General features: G+C 34.7%; 2 protein-coding genes across 6 annotated transcripts in view; one reads left to right on the forward strand and one right to left on the reverse strand.

Moving 5' to 3' along the window:
• AGBL4 (AGBL carboxypeptidase 4) overlaps positions 1–21,889 on the reverse strand; it is a 1,333,072-nt gene that overhangs the window by 1,102,534 nt on the left and 208,649 nt on the right. The gene's annotated exons all lie outside the window — the stretch shown is intronic.
• Positions 13,035–13,664, forward strand: LOC105877525 (HAUS augmin-like complex subunit 2). Its single transcript, XM_012776147.3, has one exon. It carries the CDS (start codon positions 13,068–13,070, stop codon positions 13,662–13,664), a length of 597 nt encoding a protein of 198 aa, XP_012631601.2. The 5' UTR covers positions 13,035–13,067.

A 21,889-nucleotide genomic window follows, 5' to 3' on the forward strand; every position in this document is an offset into this window, starting at 1 on the left:
ATCCTAATTTCATTATTTAATATTTCACAAGATGAAACTTTGTCTTCCCAACTAAATTGTGAATTTACTGAGGATCAAGATATTTATTGACATATCTCCCACAGTTCCTAGAATGTAGGCAAATGTTTAGTAATCAGCTAATGCAAATACTTTCCAAAAAGCATTCAATTTATCATTAAACATTTATTTTTGATCTACAAAATATTCAATAACCAAGTATACCAGTCAGGGTTCTCCAGAGAAACAGAAACAATAGAAAGTCTGTGTGCGTGTGTGTGTGTGTGTGTGTGTGTGTGTGTGTGTGTGTGTGTAGACAGAGAAAATGATTTATTTTAAGAAATTGCCTCACATAATTGTGGAGGCCAGGAAGTCCAAAATTTGCTGGTTTAGCTGTCAGTCTGGAGAATCAGTGAAGACTATTGAAGCTAAAGTCTAAAGAAAGACTACAAGCAGAATTCCCTCTCCTTTGGGAGGTCTTTCTACTCTTAAAATATTTAACTGATTGTATAAGAACATTCCATATTATGAAGGACAATCTGCTTCATTCAAAGTCTACTGATTTAAATGTTAATTTCATATAAAAAATACCTTCATAGCAGCATCTAGACTAATGTTGAACCCAATATCTGGGTATAACATGGCCTAGCCAAGTTGAAACATAAAATTAAGCATTACACAAACCCTAAAAATCAATATTCTCTCTTGTATGTAAAATCATACTACCTTTATCAATAGGTCAAGATAATAGAGAAGCAAGCTAAAGTTTTAATTGTTGAAATTATTCCTCTCATAATTTATTAATAATTAAGACTATGAATTGGTTAGAATTAGAAGGAACATTTAGGGTTCCTTCTATGCAAAAGAAAACATTGAAGTGAGCCAAATGGTAAATGACTTCCTTCAGACTAAACAATATTAAGCCAAAGTTGGAGTCAGTTCTGGTTCTTTGACTTCTAATCCTTCAACTGCCATTCACAGGCCTGGTTTCTATTTATGTTCCAACCCAATTTAAATGTTGGCATTAATCTTAGAAAATACTAAACTAACTCTAATAAATTAATATAAAATTCTAACCTCCCTTTTACTTTTTCTTAAATGATCTTTATTTCCCCAAACATAGCTATTCTTGAGTACAAAAATTAGCTCCATCTCTCATTGAATGTAGGAAAATCCTCCTAGAATCCATTTTACTATGAAATTTAACAAAGAATCCTAGAAAGCAGTATGGGTTTCCCCAATGACAATTTTATCAAATTGATCAGAGGAAAAGAATAGCCACATCATGCTCCAGCCCCAGTGCATTGCTTTTAATCAACACTTCATCATCTCTCACCTAAATTTTTTTCCGATACTTGATTTCTATGCCGCGAACCCATTATCCATATTGCTGCCAGAGTGATCTTTCTAAAATGCAAACCTAATTATGTTGCTCACCTCTTCAAATCCTTATTTAATGGCTCAGTTAGCACAGTACTCAAAGCCCTTGTTTTCTGGTACCTGTCTTTATTTCTGGCTTCGTCTCCTACAATATACCCAATATTCTCCTCTTCTCTAGACTCATCAAAAAACTTACTTTATTCTAAACATTTCTACTAGTTTCCTCAATCTTTTACACCAGTTGTCTTCAAATTATTTAAAATTTCAAAATAAAATATACATTTTTGAAATATCAACCAATATAATAGGATATTATACTGCTTTAAAGTAAGATATTTTGACTTCTGATCCAGATAGCTCAATACCTTCATATTTTACACACCCTCTATGATCCAAATATATAGGAATTACACATACAACTACACAGATATACCTGGTTATAAACATCCCCATGGAACAAAAGAGAAAAAAACAAGTCAAGAATAAATAGAGGGAAAAGTCCTGAGCATACTGTGCTCCAGATAAAGAAGTAGGTCAAGGTGGCCAGGAGTTTCATTCTTATGGGTAAAAGGATAAAAATTACTCCACCACGAAGTAGAGATTGAAGTTAGGCTTCCTGTTTGAAAGCAGAGTCCAGGATGCCTTTCGATAACATGTGAAAGAAAGCTGAAGAAAACTCCTGCTACCTACTGCTGCAGGTATGAGGAGAAGACATAAACACGGCTTCCTGCACAGTACCTGAAATGAGCTGTTTTCTACCTTAGTAACTAGAGCAGTGATATTCCAATATCAATGCAAAATAAGAGCCTCAAAATTATGTTATAAGTTTTGATCTGAACTGCAGTGCCTGTGAAAGCAGATAAAGAAAATCAAATAATTGCTAAATATAGGGAGGGATGAGCACAGTGGGAGAAAGAAAGAATTAAAACTATCTCCCACTAATCATGAGCCTATAGACCAAAACTTAAAGAAAAAAAATCTAACATTAAAAAAATCAAATGAATAATCAGAACATGAACTGTACTTATCATATCTGCCACATAAGACATAAAAATAATATCCAGAATACCTAAAATATTTCTTGAATCAGTAAAATAAGTCTAACAATCCAATTTTCAAAGTGCAAAGTACAAATAAGAAGAAAATTCACATAAGAAAAAATCTGAAAATACAATAAATATAGTAAAGTTCATTAGGAAACATTGACATGCAACTGAAAACCATAATGATATACCATTTAATATCCATCAGACTAGGAAAAATGTAAAAACATGACAATGCTGAATAAGAAAATGTGGAATTCTCATACACAGTTGATAAGAGGTGAGCAATTTAGCAATAAACTATGAAATGTTTCCACTCCTAGACCCAGCCATTGTATCTCTAGATACATATCATGGGAAACTCTGGCACATGTAAATGAAAAAATGTTCAATATTCATTGTAGCATTATCTTTAAGAATGAAAAATTATTCACTAATGGGGAATCAATAAATTATGTTATAGTCATATAATTAAACAACATACAGTAATTAAAGTAAATAAACTAAAGTTACATATATTAACGTGGACAAAACTTAAATAACTAATTTTAAGTACAAATGCAAGTTAGAGAAGGATACACACAAAATGATGACAAAAATTGTTTAGAACTACAAACACGTAAGAACAGTTTAAAAGAGACATGAATGTATCAAACACAAAATTCAGAAGAATAATTAGCTCTGAAGAGGGAGCAAAAGGATGTGCAACCACTAATAGTAAATAGGGAACTTCCTAAAAAATGATCTGAAGCAAATGGCAAATTTGAAGATATAATAAAACTAAATAACTAAAACTAATATAGATTTCTAAACACAACTATAAAAATATAGCCACATATTAAGCACAAAATATATCAAGTGTATTTTTAAAATGCAAGGCAACAAAAAACAAATAAAAATTTATTTTGAATATAATATTTAAAATAAACCCTCCACCTCAATCTTCAGCCCTGCTTCACGGAGAAAATCACTACTCTAGAATTTCTCTTGGCTCTGTATCTCTGCAATGTTATTCTGTCTACATAGAATTCCTCAGCTTCTTGGTTTAGATGGCAATATCCTACTTCTATTTAAATATTCAGATGAAATGTCAGCTCTTTTAGATAGCCTTTTTGAATCCTTTTTTTTTAAGTTTCTGCAAATAATGGGGCACAAATGTTTAGGTTACTCTACTGCCCTTGCCCTCCTCCCTACCCAGTCAGAGATTCGAGCATCTCCATCCCCCAGATGGTGCATATCGCACTCATTATGTATGTATACACCCATCCCCTCTGCCCCCATCTGCCCAACGCCCAATAAATGTTATTCCTATATGTGCACTTGGCTGTTGATCAGTGAAACCAATTTGCTGGTGAGTACATGTGATGCTTATCTTTCCATTCTTGGGATACTTCACTTAGTAGAATGGGTTCCAGTTCCATCCAGAAAAATACAAGAGGTGCTATATCACCGTTGTTTCTTATAGCTGAATAGCACTCCAAGGTATACATATATCACATTTTATTAATCCACTCATGTATTAATGGCACTGGGGTTGTTTCCACATCTTTGCAATTGTGAACTGTGCCATTATAAACATTCGAGTGCAGATGTCTTTTTTATAGAATGTCTTTTGTTCCTTTGGGTAGATGCCCAGTAGTAGGATCGCTGGATCAAATGGTAGATCTACTTCTACCTCTTTAAGATATCTCCATATTGCTTTCCACAGAGGTTGCACTAGTTTGCAGTCCCACCAACAGTGTGAGAGTGTTCCTATCTCTCCACATACATGCCAACATTTATTGTTTTGGGAGTGTTTGACAAAGGCCATTCTCACTAGAGATAAGTGATATTTCATTGTGGTTTTGCTTTGCATTTCCTTGATGATTAGAGATGTTGAGCATTTTTTCATATGTTTGTTAGCCATTATTCTGTCTTCTTTAGAAAAGTTTCTGTTCATGTACTATGCCCACTTTTTGATAGGGTTGCTTGGTTTTTTCTTGCTGATTTTCTTGAGTTCTATATAGATTCCAGTTATCAGCCCTTTATAGGATGTGTAGCTTGTGAAAATTTTCTTCTATTCTGTAGGTGGTCTGTTGGCTCTTACGACAGTTTCTTTGGCTGTGAAGAAGCTTTTTAATTTGATCAGGGCCCATTTATTTTTTTTGTTGTTGCTGTGATTGTCTTTGGGGTCTTCTCCATAAATTCTTTGTCTAGGCCAATGTCTATAAGAGTTTTCCAACATGTTCTTCTAGAATTCTGATAGTTTCAACACCATAGGTTTAACTTTGTTACCCAGCATGAGTTGATTTTTTTGAGAGGTGAAAAGTGAGATTCCTGTTTCAGTCTTCTACATGTGCCTATTCAGTCCAATTTTCCAAGCATCATTTATTCAATAAGGATTCTTTTCCCCGGTGTATGTTTTTGTCTGTTTTGTCAAAGATTAGATGGTTATATGAGGATGTTTTTATATCTGGGTTCTCAGCTCTGTTCCACTGGTCAATCTCCCTGTTCTTGTACCAGTCACAAGCTCTTTTAATTACTATAGCCTTGTAGTATAGTTTGAAGTCTAGTAAATTGATACCTCCCATTTTGTTTTTATTGCCTAGGATTGCTTTTGCTATATGGGGTCTTCTCTGGTTCCATATGAAGTGTAAAATTATTTTTTCTGTATCTGTGAAAAATTATGTTGGCATTTTAATAGGGATTTCATTGAATCTGTAGACCACTTTGGGTAGTATGGACATTTTAACAATGTTGATTCTGCCAACCCATGAGCATGGTATGGTTTTCCACTTGTTTACATCCTCTGCTATTTTCTTCTTCAGTGTTTCATAGTTCTCCCTGTAGAGGTCTTTTCTCTTCTTAGTTAAATATATTCTGAGGTACTTTATTTTCTTTGTTGCTATTGTGAAGGGTATTGAGTCTTTGATTTGGTTCTCAGTTTGACTACTATTGGCATATATGAATGCCTCTGATTTGCGTGTATTGATTTTGTACACACAAGACTTTACTGGATTCATTTGTCAATTCTGGGAGTCTCTTGGTTGAATCCTTAGGGTTTTCTAGATATAGCACCATATCATCAGCAAAGAGTGAGAGTTTGAGCTCTTCTGCCCCAATTTGGACGTCATTAATTCCGCTCTCTTGTCTAATTGCTATAGCGAAAACTACCAGCACTATGTGGAATAGAAGTGGAGATAGTGGGCAATCTTGCCTGGTTCCAGTTCTAAGTGGGAATGCTTTCAATTTTTCCCCATTCAGTATGATGTTGGCTGTGGATTTGTCATACAACGTTTGTATCATTTTTAGGTAAGCCCCTTCTATGCCTATTTTGTTAAGAGTTCTTATCATAAAAGGGTGTTGAATTTTGCCAAATGCTTTTTCTGTGTCTATAGAGAGGATCATGGTATTTGTTTTTGCTTCTATTTATATGGTGAATTACATTTATAGATTTGCATATGTTGAACTATCGCTGCCAGAATGGAATAAAAGTAGAAATCAACCCAAACAGAAACTCTCGTTTCTACAAAAAGTTGTGGAAACTAAACAACGTTCTGCTGAATTATTACTTCATAAATGAGTAAATCAAGCCGGAAATCAAAAGATTCTTTGAACTAAATGACAAAGGAGATACAGGTTACCAAAATCTGTGGAACACCTAAAGCAGCCCTGAGAGGAAAGTTTATTTCCGTAAATGCCTGTATCCAAAAGACAGAATGATCACAAATAGACAACCTAAAGAATTGACTCAAAGAGCTGGAAAAAGAACAGACTGACCCCAAACCAAGCAGAAGAAGTGAAATCAATAAGATCAAATCAGAACTAAATGAAATTGACAACAAGAAAACTACATGGAAGATTAATAAATCAAAAAGTTGGTCCTTTGAAAAAATAAACAAAATTGACGCACCTCTGGCTAGACTATTGAAAAGCAGAAAAGAAAAATCTTTAATAAGCTCCATCAGGAAAAACAAAAGAGAAATTACAACTGATGCCACAGAGATACAAGATAGAATCTATGGATATTACAAAAACCTTTATGCACACAAACTGGAAAATGTGGAGGAACTGGACAAATTTTTAGAAACACACACCCTTCCTAGGTTCAACCAGAAAGAAATAGAATTCTTGAACAGACCAATATCAAGTACTGAAATTGAAACAGCAATAAAAAAACCTTTCTAAAAAGAAAAGTCCCAGACCAGATGGTTTCACACCCGAATTTTACCACACCTACAAAGAAGAACTGGTGCCTATCCTGCAGAAATTATTTCACAACATCGAGAAGAATGGAATCATCCCCAACACATTTTATGATGCCAATATAACCCTGATACCAAAATCAGGAAAGGATGCAACAAAAAAAGAAAACTACAGACCAATATCCCTTATGAATATAGATGCAAAAATTCTCAACAAAATCCTAGCAAACTGAATCCATGTGCTTTTTCAATCTTAACAACCTACTCCCAGGCCAATTAGTTTTATGCTGTAGCTCTTAGAATTCTGTGTTTGCCTTTATCACATATTTTAATCCTCCATTTACATGTCTGTAATTCCTTAAAAGATCATGTCTGATTCTTCTCCATAATATCAGAAGATAACACATGCCTAGCACATAGCACTCAGCAAATTATTGCTATAAAAAAAAATGAACTAGAATTTATGAAGGAATATGGCTACCCCTGTCAATCAGTCATAGCCTATAAGCATAAAATCCAGGTTCCTGGAATCCTGTCATCACAGATTGTCATCACAAAGGCATACACAAGAGAGATCCATTTATCCTTTCTCCACCTCTTGCTACATTTCTTTGTCCCCAGACCAAGCAGATCATCCCTCCTGCTTTCCATTTTTCTAAGTATTCTAAACCAGAGGTGTTTAAGACCACAAAAATGTAACATAAACCTCATAGCAACCCTACCACCTCTCACAGGTCACCCTATGCCCTGGAGGTAGCCCAGCTTTACAAATTGAGCCTGATGATCAACTTCCTTTTCTGTAACTGTCACAGACAATTTGGATTAGGTGGTGCCTCTAGATTCAAAGAGTTCACAGCTAACAGATCTGTGATTTCCCATGTGTGGAAGTAGCTGATGTGAAATATGCTCAAGTATCTACATCTATTCCCACTGTAAATATGTGGTGAGCCAGATGATGAAACCTAACCAGTTTTTGTGCTACACCAAAACCACATGAAGGCTGACAATCAGGTTGCCATGAAAGCCTCAATTTGGTGAGGCCAGCATTGTTTGTAGACTGATTCCTTGTCTCACACATTAACCGGTCCACTATGTTTCACATAACAATAATAATAGCTCACTGTTATATAGCATTTATTATGTGAAATATATATGTATATATATACACATACACATACAAATGCATTTAATCTTTAAAACAAACCAAATGATGTTAATTCTGTTATTATACCCTTTTTACTAATAAGGAAAGTGAAACAAAATGATATTTATAAACTTGCTGCAAGTCACATATCTTGGAATTAAATGGCAAATCTGCCTGTACTCTTTACCAAAATGCTATATATTAAGTCAAAAGGACAGTCTTTACTTCGATTGCTTATGCTCATACCTAAGCTTTCCTTTCTCCCCTTATAGGAAAAGAAACAAACAAAGGAAATAAAAAAAAAAAAGGTCTGTGAAACAGGATCATAATACATCAGAACTGGAATAATAGAAATTCTGTATATCTCTTTTACAGATGGTGAACTAAGGCCCTGAAGAATAAAGTGTCCCAACCAAGGTCATACCATGGTGAGAAGCCATAAATCATCAAGTTATAAGAATGTTCCCTCACTGCCCCAGTTTTAATTGCCTTTATAGCTCTTAGTAGTATACAGACTAGATTTCTGCCTTAGAGTCCTTCCTAGTTTCAGTAAATGTCACTTCTAGATAGCTGAAGAAGTCATCTCTTTTGACTCAAGTCTTGGGGCTCTAATATTTCCACTGTAGAATATATCTAATATACATCTCATTAAGCTGCCATCTCTCTAAAACTGGCAACAAAAAGCTATAGATGTACCACTAGAACTATGAGGGTTGATAAGTTAAAAGTAGTCACTCTAGGGACTTACCTAAGGTATCAAAATATTATATGGAAAAGATACATTGTTAAAAAAGTAAAAGGCTTCCAACCCCCAGGAAACATTATAATATATTGAAAGTGAATCTTAATGTATGCAAAAAATGTTAAAAATGAAACAAAGAAATAATTAAATGGAAAGATATCCCATGTTCCTGGATAGAAAAACTCAATACCGTCAAGATGTCAGTTCTTCTCATCTTAATCTACAGGTTCAATCAATGCCAAACAAAATCCCACAAAGTAATTTTGTGCATATTGAAAAAATGATTCTAAAGTTTATATGGAAAGGCAAAAGACCCAAAATATCTAACACAATATTGAAGAACAAGTCAGAAGACTGACATTAACTGGCTTCAAAACATATTATAAAGCAATAGTAAACAAGACAGTGTGATATTGGCAAAAGATTAGACAAGTAGATCAATGGAACCTGATAGAAAGATGAGAAATAGACCCACATAAATATAGTCAATTGATCTTCGGCAAGGGAGCAAAGGCAAAACAATAGAGGGAGGAAAACTAGTTTTTTCAACAAATAGTGCTGGAACACCTGGACATTTGCATGCAAAGAAAAATGAATCCAGACATAGACCTTAAACCCTTCATAAAAATTAACTAAAAATGGCTCATAAACCTTAATGTAAAATGTAAAACTATAAAACTCCTAGAAGATAACATAGGAGAAGACTTAGATAATTTTGGGTATGGCAATGACTTTTTAGATGCAAAACAAAAAGCACAATCCATGAAAGAATAAATTTATAGGCTAGATTTCTTGAAAATTAAAAACTTCTCCTCTGTGAAAGACACCATCTAGAGAATGATAACACAAGCCATAGACTGGGAGGAAGAAAAAATTCAAAAGTCATATCTGATAAATGACTATAATCTAAAATATAAAAAGAACACTTAAATCCCAATAATAAGAAAATGAACAACTTGATTAACAAATGGGCCAAATAATTAAACAGACACTTTATCAAATAAAATATACAGATGGTGAATAAGCATGAAAAGATGCTTATGAAAAGATGCTTCACATGATATATTATAAGGAGTTACAAATCAAAACAATGAAACACCACTATACACATTATTAAAATGGCCAAAATCCAAATTACAAACACCACCAAATGCTGGTGAGGATAAGGAGCAAAATGAACTCTCCTGCATCGCCGATGGGAATATAAAATGGTACAGCTACTTTGGAAGACAGTTTTTCAGTTCTTACAAAATAAACATGCTTTTACCATATTAGGCAACAACTATACTCCTTTGTATTTACCCACACAAGTTGAAAATTTATATCCACATACAAAAATCACACATAAATGTTTATAAAAGCTTTATTCATGATTTCTTGCAGGTCAGCCATGTGGTTGGAAATGTAAAGATTTTATTCTTTTTTTCTGGCTGAAGAATATTCCATTCTGTATATATACTACATTTTCTTTATCCATTCATCCATCCGTTGTTGGACATTTGGTTTGGCTATTATAAATTATATATCTTGTGTTATTGTAAATACTACTGAAATAAACATGAAAGTGCAGATATCTCTTCAACATATGCGTATCACTTTCTTTAGATTTATATCTAGTAGTGGGATTCTTGGCTCATACAGGAATTTTATTTTTAATTGTTTGAGGAATATCCATACTGTTGTACACGGGGCTATACTAATTTACAACCCCACTAAATGTGTAAGTGTTTACTTTTCTCCACATTCTTCCCAACACTCACTTTCTTTTATCTTTTTGATGATAGCCATTCTAACTGGAGTGAGGTTGTATCTCCATGTGGTTTTGATTTGCATATCCATGATGATTAGTGATGTTGAGCATTGCTCATGCATCTGTTGGCCATTTTTATGTCTTCTTTTGAGTAATGTCTATTAAGAACTTTTACCCATTTTTAAATCAGGCTGTTTTGTTATTGGGTTATTTAAATTCTCTAAATATAAAGGATATTAATCTATTATCAGATGTGTAGTTTTCATGTGTTCTCCATTTCTATAGGTTATCTCTTCACTTTGTTAATTGTTTCCTGTCATGTACCAAGCTTTTCAATTTTATGTAATCCCATTAGTCCTGTGGCCCCCAATACCAGGCTGCAGCCCAGTATGAGTCTGTGGCCTGTTAGAAAACAAGCTGTGTATCACTGCATGAGCTCCACACCCACCACCACACACCACGAGCACCACAACACCCCACCCCCTGACCCTCAGTCTGTGGAAAAACTGTCTTCCATGACACTAGTCCCTGGTAGGCTGGGACCACTACCAATTAGTTTATTATTGCTTTTGTTGTCTGTGCTTTTGAGGTCTTATTTTAAAAATCTTTGCCCAGCCCAATGTCATAAAGCATTTCTCCTATGTTTTCTTCTAGTATTTTCATAGTTTTAAGTTTTATATTTAGGCCTTCAATCCATTTTTATATAATTTTTGTCTATGGTGAGAGGTAGGGTTGTAGTTATATTCTTCAGCATGTGGCTATCCAATTTTCCCAGGACCAGTTATTGAAGAGATGCTTTTTTTCCCTATGTGCATTCTTGGCATCTGTGTTAGAAACCCATTTGCCACAGATATGTGAATTTATTTCTGGACTCTCTCTTCTGTTCCATTGGTCTTTATGTCTGTTTTATGCAAGTCCCATACTGTTTTGGTTATAACAATATTGTAGTATGCTTTGAAGTCAGGTAGTTTGATGCCTCCAACTTTGTTCTATTTGCTCAGGAGTGCTTTTTATTTCTGAGATATTTTGGCTTTCCATATAAGTTTTAAGATTTATTTTTCTATTTCTGTGAAAAATGTTATTAGTATTTTGATACGGATTGCATTAAACCTATGGATTGATTTGGGTAGTAACATCATTTTAACAATCTTAATTCTTCCAATTCATGGACACAGGATATCTTTCCATTTGTTTATGTTTTCTTCAATCTCTTCCATCAGTGCTTTATAGTTTTCAGTGTAGAGATCATTTGCCTCCTTAGTTAAGTTTATTCCTAGGTGTCTTTTTTGTGGCTATTATAAATGGAATTGTTTTCTTGATTTCTTTTTCAGATAGTTTGCTATTAGCATATAGAAACACTACTGACTTTTGTATGTTGATTTTGTATCCTGTGATTTTACTTAATTTGTTTATTAGCAGGAACAGCTTTTTCATGGATTCTTTAGGGCATTCTATATACAAGAACATGTCATCTGCAAACAGGGACAATTTGACTTCCTACTTTCAATTTGGATCCCTTTTATTTCTTTCTCTTGCCTGATTGCTCTGAGTAATACTTCTAATACTATGTTGAATAGGAGTGGTAAAAGTGGGCATCTTTATCTTGTTCCTGATCTTACAGGAAAAGCTTTCAGCTTTTTCTCATTTAGTATGACGTTATCTGTGGATGTGTCATATATGGCCTTTATTGTGTTGAGGTACATACTTTCTGTATCTAACTGTTGAGAGTTTTTACCATGAAAGGAGGTTGAATTTTGTCAAATGCTTTTTCTGCATCTTTGGAAATGATCATATGGTTTTTATGTTTCTTTTCATTAATATGGGTATCCCATTTATTGATTTACATATGTTGAATCATCCTTGTTCCCCTAAGATGAATCCCACTTGATCATAGTGCATGATGTTTTTAGTGTGCTGTTGAATTCAGTTCTTGTATCTTGTATTCTAGTATCTTGTAGAGAATTTTTGTATCTATGCTCACCAGAGATACTGGTCTGTCATTTGGGGGGTTTTTTTGTGTGTGTGTATCCTTGTTTGATTTTAGAATCAGGATAATGATGACCTTGCAAAATGAGTTTGAAAGTATTCTTCCTCTTTAATTTCTGTAATAGTCTGAGAATAACTGAAATTAGTTCTTTAAGTGTTTGGTAGAATTCATTAATAAAGTCATCAAGAGCTAGGCTTTTCTTACTGGAGACTTTTTATTACTAATTCAATTTCTTTACTTACTATTGGTCTGTTCAGATTTTCTATTTCTTCATAATTTAATTTTGGTAGATTGTATGTATCCAGGAATATATCCCATTTCTTGTATGCTCTTGAATTTGTTGGCATATAGTTGTTTGTAATAATCTTTTATGATCTTTTGTATTACTGTTATATAAGTTGTAATGTCTTTTTTGCCATCTCTGATTTTATATATCTGGGTCTTTCTCCTTTTTTGTCTATCTAAATGTTTCTCAATTTTGTTAATCTTCTAAAAAAACTAACTCCACATTTTGTTGATTTTTTTTTACATTGCTTTTTAGTCTCTTTTTAATTTATTTCTGTTCATAGCATTATTGTTTCTTTCCTTCTCTCTATTTTGGGTTAAGTTTGTTATTGTGTTTCTTCTTCCCTTGAAGTACATGATTATGTTATCAAAAATACTTCTTCCTTTTTGATGTAGGCATTTATTGCTATGGACTTCCTGCTTAGAACTGCTTTTGCTGAGTACCATAGGTTTTGGTGTAATGTGTTTCCTTTCAAGTTTGTCTCAAGGAGTTTTTTAATATTTCTTTTCGGTTCCATTCACTCTTGGCGCCGTCCGGGGAGGTGTGTTGGAGCCATGGCTTCTGCCAACCCCTGGGACCCGGCATCGGCGCCAAACGGTGCTGGGCTACTGTTGAGCCACTTCGTAGCTTCAGGGATAGTCACTCAGAAAAACCTGGAAATTGAACTCCTGAAACTAGCAAAGGATACAGCAGATATTGTTCATCCTTTCTTTTTGGCTCAGAAGTGTCATACTCTGCAAAGCATGAATAATCATTTGGAAGCAGTGCTAAAAGAGAAGAGGTCCCTCAGGCAAAGACTGTTGAAACCCATGTGCCAGGAAAACTTACCTATTGAAGCTATTTATCACAGATATTTGGTACATTTGTTGGAGTTGGCTGTGACTTTCATTGAGAAATTAGAAAGCCATCTTGAAACAATTAGAAATATCCCTCATTTAAATACAAATCTAAAGAAAATGAGCAAGGCTTTTGCAAAGATGGATGTTTTGGTGACTGAGACAGAAGAACTAGCAGAGAATATACTCAAGTGGCGAAAACAACAAAATGAAGTTTCTTCTTGTATCCCCAAAATATTAGCTGAAGAAAATTATCTTCATAAACATTACATTATTATGCCTCCTTTACCTTTTACTTCTAAAGTTCATGTCTAAACTGTTATTGCCAAGTGATCATCAATTTTATTTTTGCTTAATTATATATAGTCATATATAAAGTCTATTTCTAATTACTTGTGACATATTTTATAGGCTTTGCTGCTAGCAATACTGAAAGAGCCCTCTTTATATTGGAGGATTCAGGTTCATTAAGACCAAAATGACTTTTTCTTTATTTTTCATATATTTTTATTTCACTTTTCAGTAAAGCTACTCAAGACTATATATAATTATGATGATCTATTAACATAAGTGAATTAACCATTTCTTAAGCAGTAAATTCTTTATTGTCTTTTTAAAAAATGCATGTTTCTGAATTAGAAGAGTTTTCTTGAAAAAAAAAATATTTCTTTTCTTCATTGTCCCATTGGTTATTTAGGAGCATGTTGTTTAATTTCCAGATGTTTGTAAGGTTTCCTAAGTATTTCTTATTGTTAATTTTCAGTTTTATAACATTGTGGTCCAAAAAGATACATGATATGATCACTCTCTTCTTAAATTTGTTAATACTTGTTTTTGGCCTAACATATGATCTATCTTGGGGAACGTTCCATGTGCAGTTGAAAAGAATGTGCATTCTGCAGCTGTTGCATAAAATGTTTTGTAAATATCTATTAGGTCCATTTGGTCAATGGTATAGTTTACTGTCATAAGAATCTGCCCATTGTTGAAAGTGGGCTATGAAGTTCCTTACTATTACTGTATTGCAGACTCTCTCTCCTTTAGATCTAATAATCTTTGCTTTAAATATTTAGGTGATCCAGTTTGGGGTACATATATATTTATAATTATTCTATATTATTGTTGAATTTATCCCTTTATCATTATATCCCTTCTTTGTCTCTTTTTACAGTTTTTGACTTAAGGTTGATTTTATTTTATTTAAGTATAGCTACTCCTGCTTGCTTTTGGTTTCCTTTAGCATAAAACATCTTTTTCCATCACTTCACTTTTAGTCTCTTTGTCTTTAATGGTCAGGTGAGTCTTCTGTAGGTAACATATAGTTGGGTCTTCAGACATTCAGCCACTTTGTATCTTTTAATTGGAGAATTTAGTCCAACTACAGTCAAGGTTACCACTGATAGGTAAGCACTTAGTCCTGCCATTTTGTTAATTGCTTCCTGTTTGTTTTATAAATCCTTTGGTCCCTTCTTCTTCTCCTGTTGTTTAACTTTGTAGTTTGGTGGTTTTCTGTGATGCAAAGCTTTGTTTCCTTTTTTTCTGGTGAATTTACTATAAATTCTTTTTTTGTGGTTACCATTGGACTAACATAAAGAGTCTTGTAGTTGTAATAGATTATTTTAAAATGATAAGAACTTAACTTTGGTCACATAAAAATACGCTAGACTTTTTTCTCTCTGCTTCCTCCATTTGTATTTTGGTTGCTTTAATTCAAATTATTATCTTTTGTGGGTTTCTCATAAAGTCACTCTTTATAGCTATTGATGTTTTTGACCTTTTTGATTTTAAACATTTCAAATAAGAAAATTGAGGGATTTACATAGCACCATTACACAAGGATATTTTGAGTATGACTATGGGTTTACCTATATTACCTATACTGGTGAGTTTTGTATTTTCACATGCTTTCATGATATTAATTATTGTCCTTTCATTGCACCTTTCGTTTTCACTACTTTAAGCATTTCTTCTAAGGTTAGTCTTGAAGCAATGAATTTTCTCAGCTTTTGCTTGCTTGGGAAGGTCTTTATTTCTCCTTCATTTCTGAAAGACAGCTTTGCCAGATATGGTATTCTTTTTTTTTTTTTTTTTTTTTTGCGACAGAGTCTCACTTTGTTGCCCAGGCTAGAGTGAGTGCCATGGCGTCAGCCTAGCTCACAGCAACCTCAATCTCCGGGGCTCAGCGATCCTCCTGCCTCAGCCTCCCGAGTAGCTGGGACTACAGGCATGCGCCACCATGCCCGGCCAATTTTTTGTATATATATTTTTAGTTGGTCAATTAATTTATTTCTATTTTTGGTAGAGACGGGGTCTCGCTCAGGCTGGTTTCGAACTCCTGACCTTGAGCAATCCGCCCGCCTCGGCCTCCCAAAGTGCTAGGATTACAGGCGTGAGCCACCACGCCCGGCCTCAGATATGGTATTCTTAGCTTATGTTTTTGTTTTTGTTTTCTGTTAGCATTTTAAGTATATCATCCCATTCTCTCCCAGGTGGCAAGAATTCTGTTAAGAAATATGCTGATAGCCTAATGGAGATCCCTTATATGGAACTTGACTTTTTCTCTTGCAGCTTTTAGATTTTCTTTTTGTCTTTGACTTTTGACACTTTGATTATAATGTACTTCAAAGAGGATTTTTTGGATTGCGTATCACTGGGGACCTTTGAGCCTCCTCGATATGAATTTCCGTACCTCTCATAAAGCTTGAGAAGTTTTTAGCTATTACAGTATTAAATAGGTTTCCTTTGCCCTTCTCCCTTTCTGTTTTCTCTGGCATTCCTTTAATGTAAATATTTATTTCTATAATTGTGTCCTATAAGCCCTGTGAGCTTTTTTTTCATTCTTTTTATTATTTCTTTTTTTTCCCTCTGAGTTATTTCAAAAGACATGTTTTCAAGTTCAAAAATTCCTTCTTCTGTTTGATCTTGTATGTTGTTGAAGGGGTCAATTATATTTTTTATTTCATTCATTGAATTCTTCATCTCTAAGATACCTGTTTAGCTCTTTTTTATGATACCTATTTGTTGAATTTCTCATTCATATCATGAAATATTTTTATTTTATTGAATTGTTTGTCTTTATACTTGTATCTCATTGCGTTTCCTTGAGATTTTTATTTTGAATTACTTTTCAGGACTCTAATAAATATTCTTTTCTTTAATATCTGTTACTAGAGACTTATTATATTCCTTTGGGGGTATCATGTTTCCTTGCTTTTTCATGTTTCTTGTGTCCTATGTTGATATCTGAACATCTAGTGGGACAGTTGCTTTTCATAATTTTATAGAGTAGATTTTATACAAATTAGCTTTTTCCTATAGGTCCTAAGCTGTCATTGGGACTGGTGCATTGACTTTGGTTCTAAGTGGACTCAACAATGCAGTCTCTATAACAGATTCTTGAGCTGTAACCCTCATCTGTGATTATTGCAGTGGCCTATGCTGTAGGAGTTTGTGACTATGGTGATGTGGTTTTGCTGGGGACAGGGTTGGTTGTTGGCCAGGCACAGCTGGTGGGCAAGTTGTATGGCAGGCTCTCTGGAATGGCAGGGCCACCATCAGGCTGGATGTCAGGCTGGCTATCAGGCTGGGGGAACACACATCACACATGCAGATTGAACGGCTGTGTGCAAACCTCTACAGTGGGATAGTGCAGCTCTAGGCCTGCTGTTGGGCCAGGGATAGGTGTTTGCTGGCCTAGTGGCTGCATGCAATCCTCTCCAATGGGTCAGTGTCACCTCTGGGCCATCTGTTAGGCAAAGGTTAATGAATATAGGCCCAATAGCTAAGCAAGGCTTCCCTACTGTGCATGCCTGCCTGTTTCCCTGAGTGATAGGGTGCCTCTTAGATCTGGACATCAGAATCTCAGTTGTTCCTTTGGGCCTAGGCTCCAGGCAGCTGGGTATTAGTACTGTAGGCACCCAAGTGAACTTAGTAAAATAAATGTGGAGCCTCAGCAATGGAGAGGTTTGGTGGCTACTGGCCCCCAGGGCAGAATGCACTCCAAATGTAGGTCCAGTTCGAAGACAGTGCCATACAAAAGCTGTTTATGAAGCAGGGGTGGGGAGTTCAATGGATTTCTGCTCTGGGGGAATGCAACTGGGTGAACTCTTGGCAACTGTCCACACCAGACTCAGAGGCTATGAGGACCTAGAGACCCTTCTGTCACATTAACTTCTGGTGTCTGTGATGGTAATAGGGACCTCTGAGTATCTTCAGCTTACCTTTTCCATGTAAGTAAAAATGTCCTCTGGCTGTGAGGGTACTATAATTTTATAAAAGGTCTGGTGCTGGGGCAGGAAACAATGTGACTATAGCAGGATGCCTCGCTACCCTCTCTACAGAGCTATCCTGGGCTTCTGTGCTCCACAAGGGTTTCTCTGTCCCCTTAGTGCTGGTATCCCCCAGCACACTTCCTTAGTCAATCCAGTTGAAATACAGTTATTTATTCATTGTTTTCATTCCTTTTCTTGGGGAAAGTTGAGAGTCAGGCAACTCTAGTTAGCTATCTTCCTGACATCACTCCTCAGAAATCATTTTTAAAAATTAAGAGAGGCAACTAGACTTTCTCAGTTCTAAAATTTTGTTATTCTATCTTAATGGAAAAAATATATTTTCTTCTCTGTGTTTGACTTAGTTTTCTACCATGACTGAAGGAATTCTATAGTCATAGCCTATGTGAGCTGCTTATTCATCTTATTATAAGTAAAGACATGTTACACTCAAAACCTAGAATGAATGAGGAAAGATGCGAAGAAATAGAATTCTCATTAACTATTGGTAGGAATATATACTGATAGTATCTTTCCTGAGAGTCAATTGACAAAATGTAAATATATATAAACCCTTTGACTCAGCAACCCTACTTCTAGGAATGTACCCTAAGGAGACAAGTACACAAGGGTAAATGCACAAAAAATTCATTAAAATAACTTTTATAATAGTAATGAATTAGAAATAGCCTAAATGTTATTGAATAGGAAACTAGTTTAGTACTTTATGGCATATACATATGATGTAATAAGATATCACCATTAAAAATGAAAAATAATATCAGTAACTATAGAAATGGAAATATCTATAAGATAATATAGAGTGAGGGAAAAAACAGCTTAAGACAAAGTAAAAGGGTAATATAACATAATTCCAGATCCCTGGCTCTGGAATCAGACAGCCCAAGTTTTAATCCATAATCTTCCACTTACTAGTTCAGGGACATTGAGCAAGTCACTTAATTATCTCAGGGCTCACTATCCTCATCTATAAAATGGAGGTAATGGTATCTACCTCATAAGATTGCTGTAAATATTAGATAGGATAATGTAGGGAAGTCAGATTTCTATATGTCTATATTACAATAATTGTTCACTAATTTTAAATTTACTAATTATTCAAAATGTTATTCATGTGTAGCAGAAACCAAAATAGTTATACATACAGAAATGTACAAATGGAGATATTCACAAGGATATACAATAGGATGTTATCTGAGAATGGGTTTGGGGGTCATATCTTATTCTATTTATTTTAAAATTTCTAAAAAAATATTTTTTTCCTAAAATCAAAAGTAATTTTATAATAGGTCAAGCTATATTATAATTCAATATTAACTCCTTTTTTGAATTATAATTACCATAGTCTATATTTCCCACCAAAGTATATGTTCCTTGAAAGCAAAAACTAATTCATCAATACATTATAGACTTTTACTTTATCAATATCTTATATGCCATAGGAATTCTACAAAAGTTTGGTGAATGAATGACTGAACAAATGAATAAAGACTTCCATCTTATAATAACCTATAATATACAAAAGAATCTTACCAGAGTATATTTGAAGGAGAATACAAAAGATAAATGGTGCTGGGAAAACTGGATAGTCACATGCAGAAGACTGAAACAAGACCCACACCTTTCACCTCTCACAAAAATCAACTCATTCTGGGTAACAGACTTGAATCTTAGGTGTGAAACTATTAGAATTCTAGAGGAAAATGTTGGAAATACTCTTCTAGACATTGGCCTAGGCAAAGAATTTATGAAGAAGACCCCAAAGGCAATCACAACAGGAACAAAAATAAACAAATGGGACCTGATCAAATTAAAAAGCTTCTGCACAGCCAAAGAAACTGTCAAGAGAGCAAACTGACAACCCACAGAATGGGAGAAAATTTTTGCAAGCTACACATCTGATAAAGGGCTGATAACTAGAATCTATTTAGAACTCAGGAAAATCAGCAAGAAAAAAGCAAACAACCCTATCAAAAAATGGGCAAAGGACATGAACAGAAACTTCTCAAAAGAAAACAGAATAGTGGTCAACAAACATATGAAAAAATGTTCAACATCTCTAATCATCAGGGAAATGCAAATCAAAACCACAATGAGATATTACTTTTCTCCAGTGAGAATGGCCCTTATCAAAAAGTCCCCAAACTACAAATGCTGGTGTGGATGTGGAGAGAAAGGAACACTCCTACACTGCTGGTGGGACTGCAAACTAGTTCAACCTCTGTGGAAACAATATAGAGATACCTCAAAGTGATACAAGTAGATCTACCATTTGATCCAGCAATTCCACTACTGAGCATCTACCCAAAAGATCAAAAGTCACTTTATGAAAAAGTCACCTGCACTCGAATGTTTATAGCAGCACAATTCACAATTGCAAAGATGTGGAAACAACCCAAGTGCCCATCAATTTATGAGTGGATTAATAAAATGTGGTATATGTATACCATGTAATACTACTCAGCTTTAAGAAATAATGGTGATATAGCACCTCTTGTATATTCCTGGATACAGCTGGAACCCATTCTACTAAGTGAAGTCTCTCAAGAATAGAAAAACAAGCACCACATGTACTCATCAGCAAATTGATATTAACGGATCAACACCTAAGCGGACATATAGGAGTAACATTTATCGGGTGTCGGGAGGGTGGGAGGAGGGAGGAGGCGATGGTTATATACAACCACAATGAGTAAGATGTCCAACATTTGGGGGATGAACACGCTTGAAGCTCTTACTCGAGGGGGGAGAGGGGAATGGGTAATATATGTAACCTTAAGACTTGTACCCCCATAATACGTTAAAATAAAAAATAAAAAAAAGATATAGGAGATTATATTATAGTGGAAACTGTGAGCTTTGGAGTCATTGTGGTTATATACAACCACAATGAGTAAGATGTCCAACATTTGGGGGATGAACACGCTTGAAGCTCTTACTCGAGGGGGGAGAGGGGAATGGGTAATATATGTAACCTTAAGACTTGTACCCCCATAATACGTTAAAATAAAAAAAAAGATATAGGAGATTATATTATAGTGGAAACTGTGAGCTTTGGAGTCAGTGAGATTCAGGTTCAAATCACAATTTCAACCCTTAGCCAACTGGCTTTGAGCAGTATGCACATAGTGAGCAAGTACTGTATATTATGTTAATGCATGTACAAAGATGAAAAAGGACAAGGTCCATTCTTTAAGGGACTTTAAAGTGAAAGAAACAGATTTAAAAAACAACCAATGACAATACAGAGTGATATACTTATTATAGCCATAGAGTGGTGTGATCAGAAACCTGTTGGAAGCTTAGAGAAAGAAATGGTCAGTTTTGCCTAGGGAGAATCAGCAATATTTGCTTTAGATCTTGAAGAATGAAAGAATCCATAAAATCAATTTCTCTTCACCTTTTCTGTCTCCAGCCTACCTCTTATCTGATCTCCTACAATAGCTTCCTAACTAGTTCTCCCAACTCTAGTCCTAATAATTCTTCCATTATCTTTTCTAGCAGCATCCAGAAATACCATATTAAAATGTAAATGGAATATGTCTCCATCCTGTATATAATCCTTCAGTGACTTCCTTCTAAAAATAAAATCCAAAATAAACCAAAATATTTAACACTGCTGAGAAAAGGGGTCTTACATGATGAAGGCTCTGCTTATCTGCTATCTGGCCTCATCTTGGGCTACTATTCCCCTCGGGTACCATATGCTAACTTCAAAATCATCATGTTCTCTTCATCTCAGGGCTTTTTTTTTTTGTATCTTTTCCCCTCTATTTGAATTGCTCTTCCTCACTACTGTTATATATACATTTCTACGTATTCTTTAAGATTCATTTTAAATGTCACTTCATCAAAGAAGGTCTTCTCTGCCCTTCCTAATCTTTCCTGTAAGTGCTGTTCTTACAACATCATGCTTTTCATATATAGCACTTTTATCATTATTTTGTAGCCATATATTTATTGACTTGATTGTGTGTTCAATGTCTACCTCCGAAATAAGAACTGTAAGCTCCATGAAGCTCAGATTATGTCTTGTCCTCACTGTATTTGCAGTAGTTAACACAGTATTTGGGCCAGAATAAGAGTTCATTAATATTTAGTGAATCAACAAATGGGGAGAATAGCATTCTAGCACACAGAACAATGCCGGCTACAAAAGAAGTATACAATAAATATTTATTGAATTAATTATCTGATAAATAGGCAAAGCCCCCAAAATATGAAATGTGTTTGAACATAGCATGTGGTTAA

This window comes from Microcebus murinus, chromosome 2 (genome assembly GCF_040939455.1).
Source record: "Microcebus murinus isolate Inina chromosome 2, M.murinus_Inina_mat1.0, whole genome shotgun sequence".
In the NCBI taxonomy this organism is placed as follows: Eukaryota; Metazoa; Chordata; class Mammalia; order Primates; family Cheirogaleidae; genus Microcebus; species Microcebus murinus.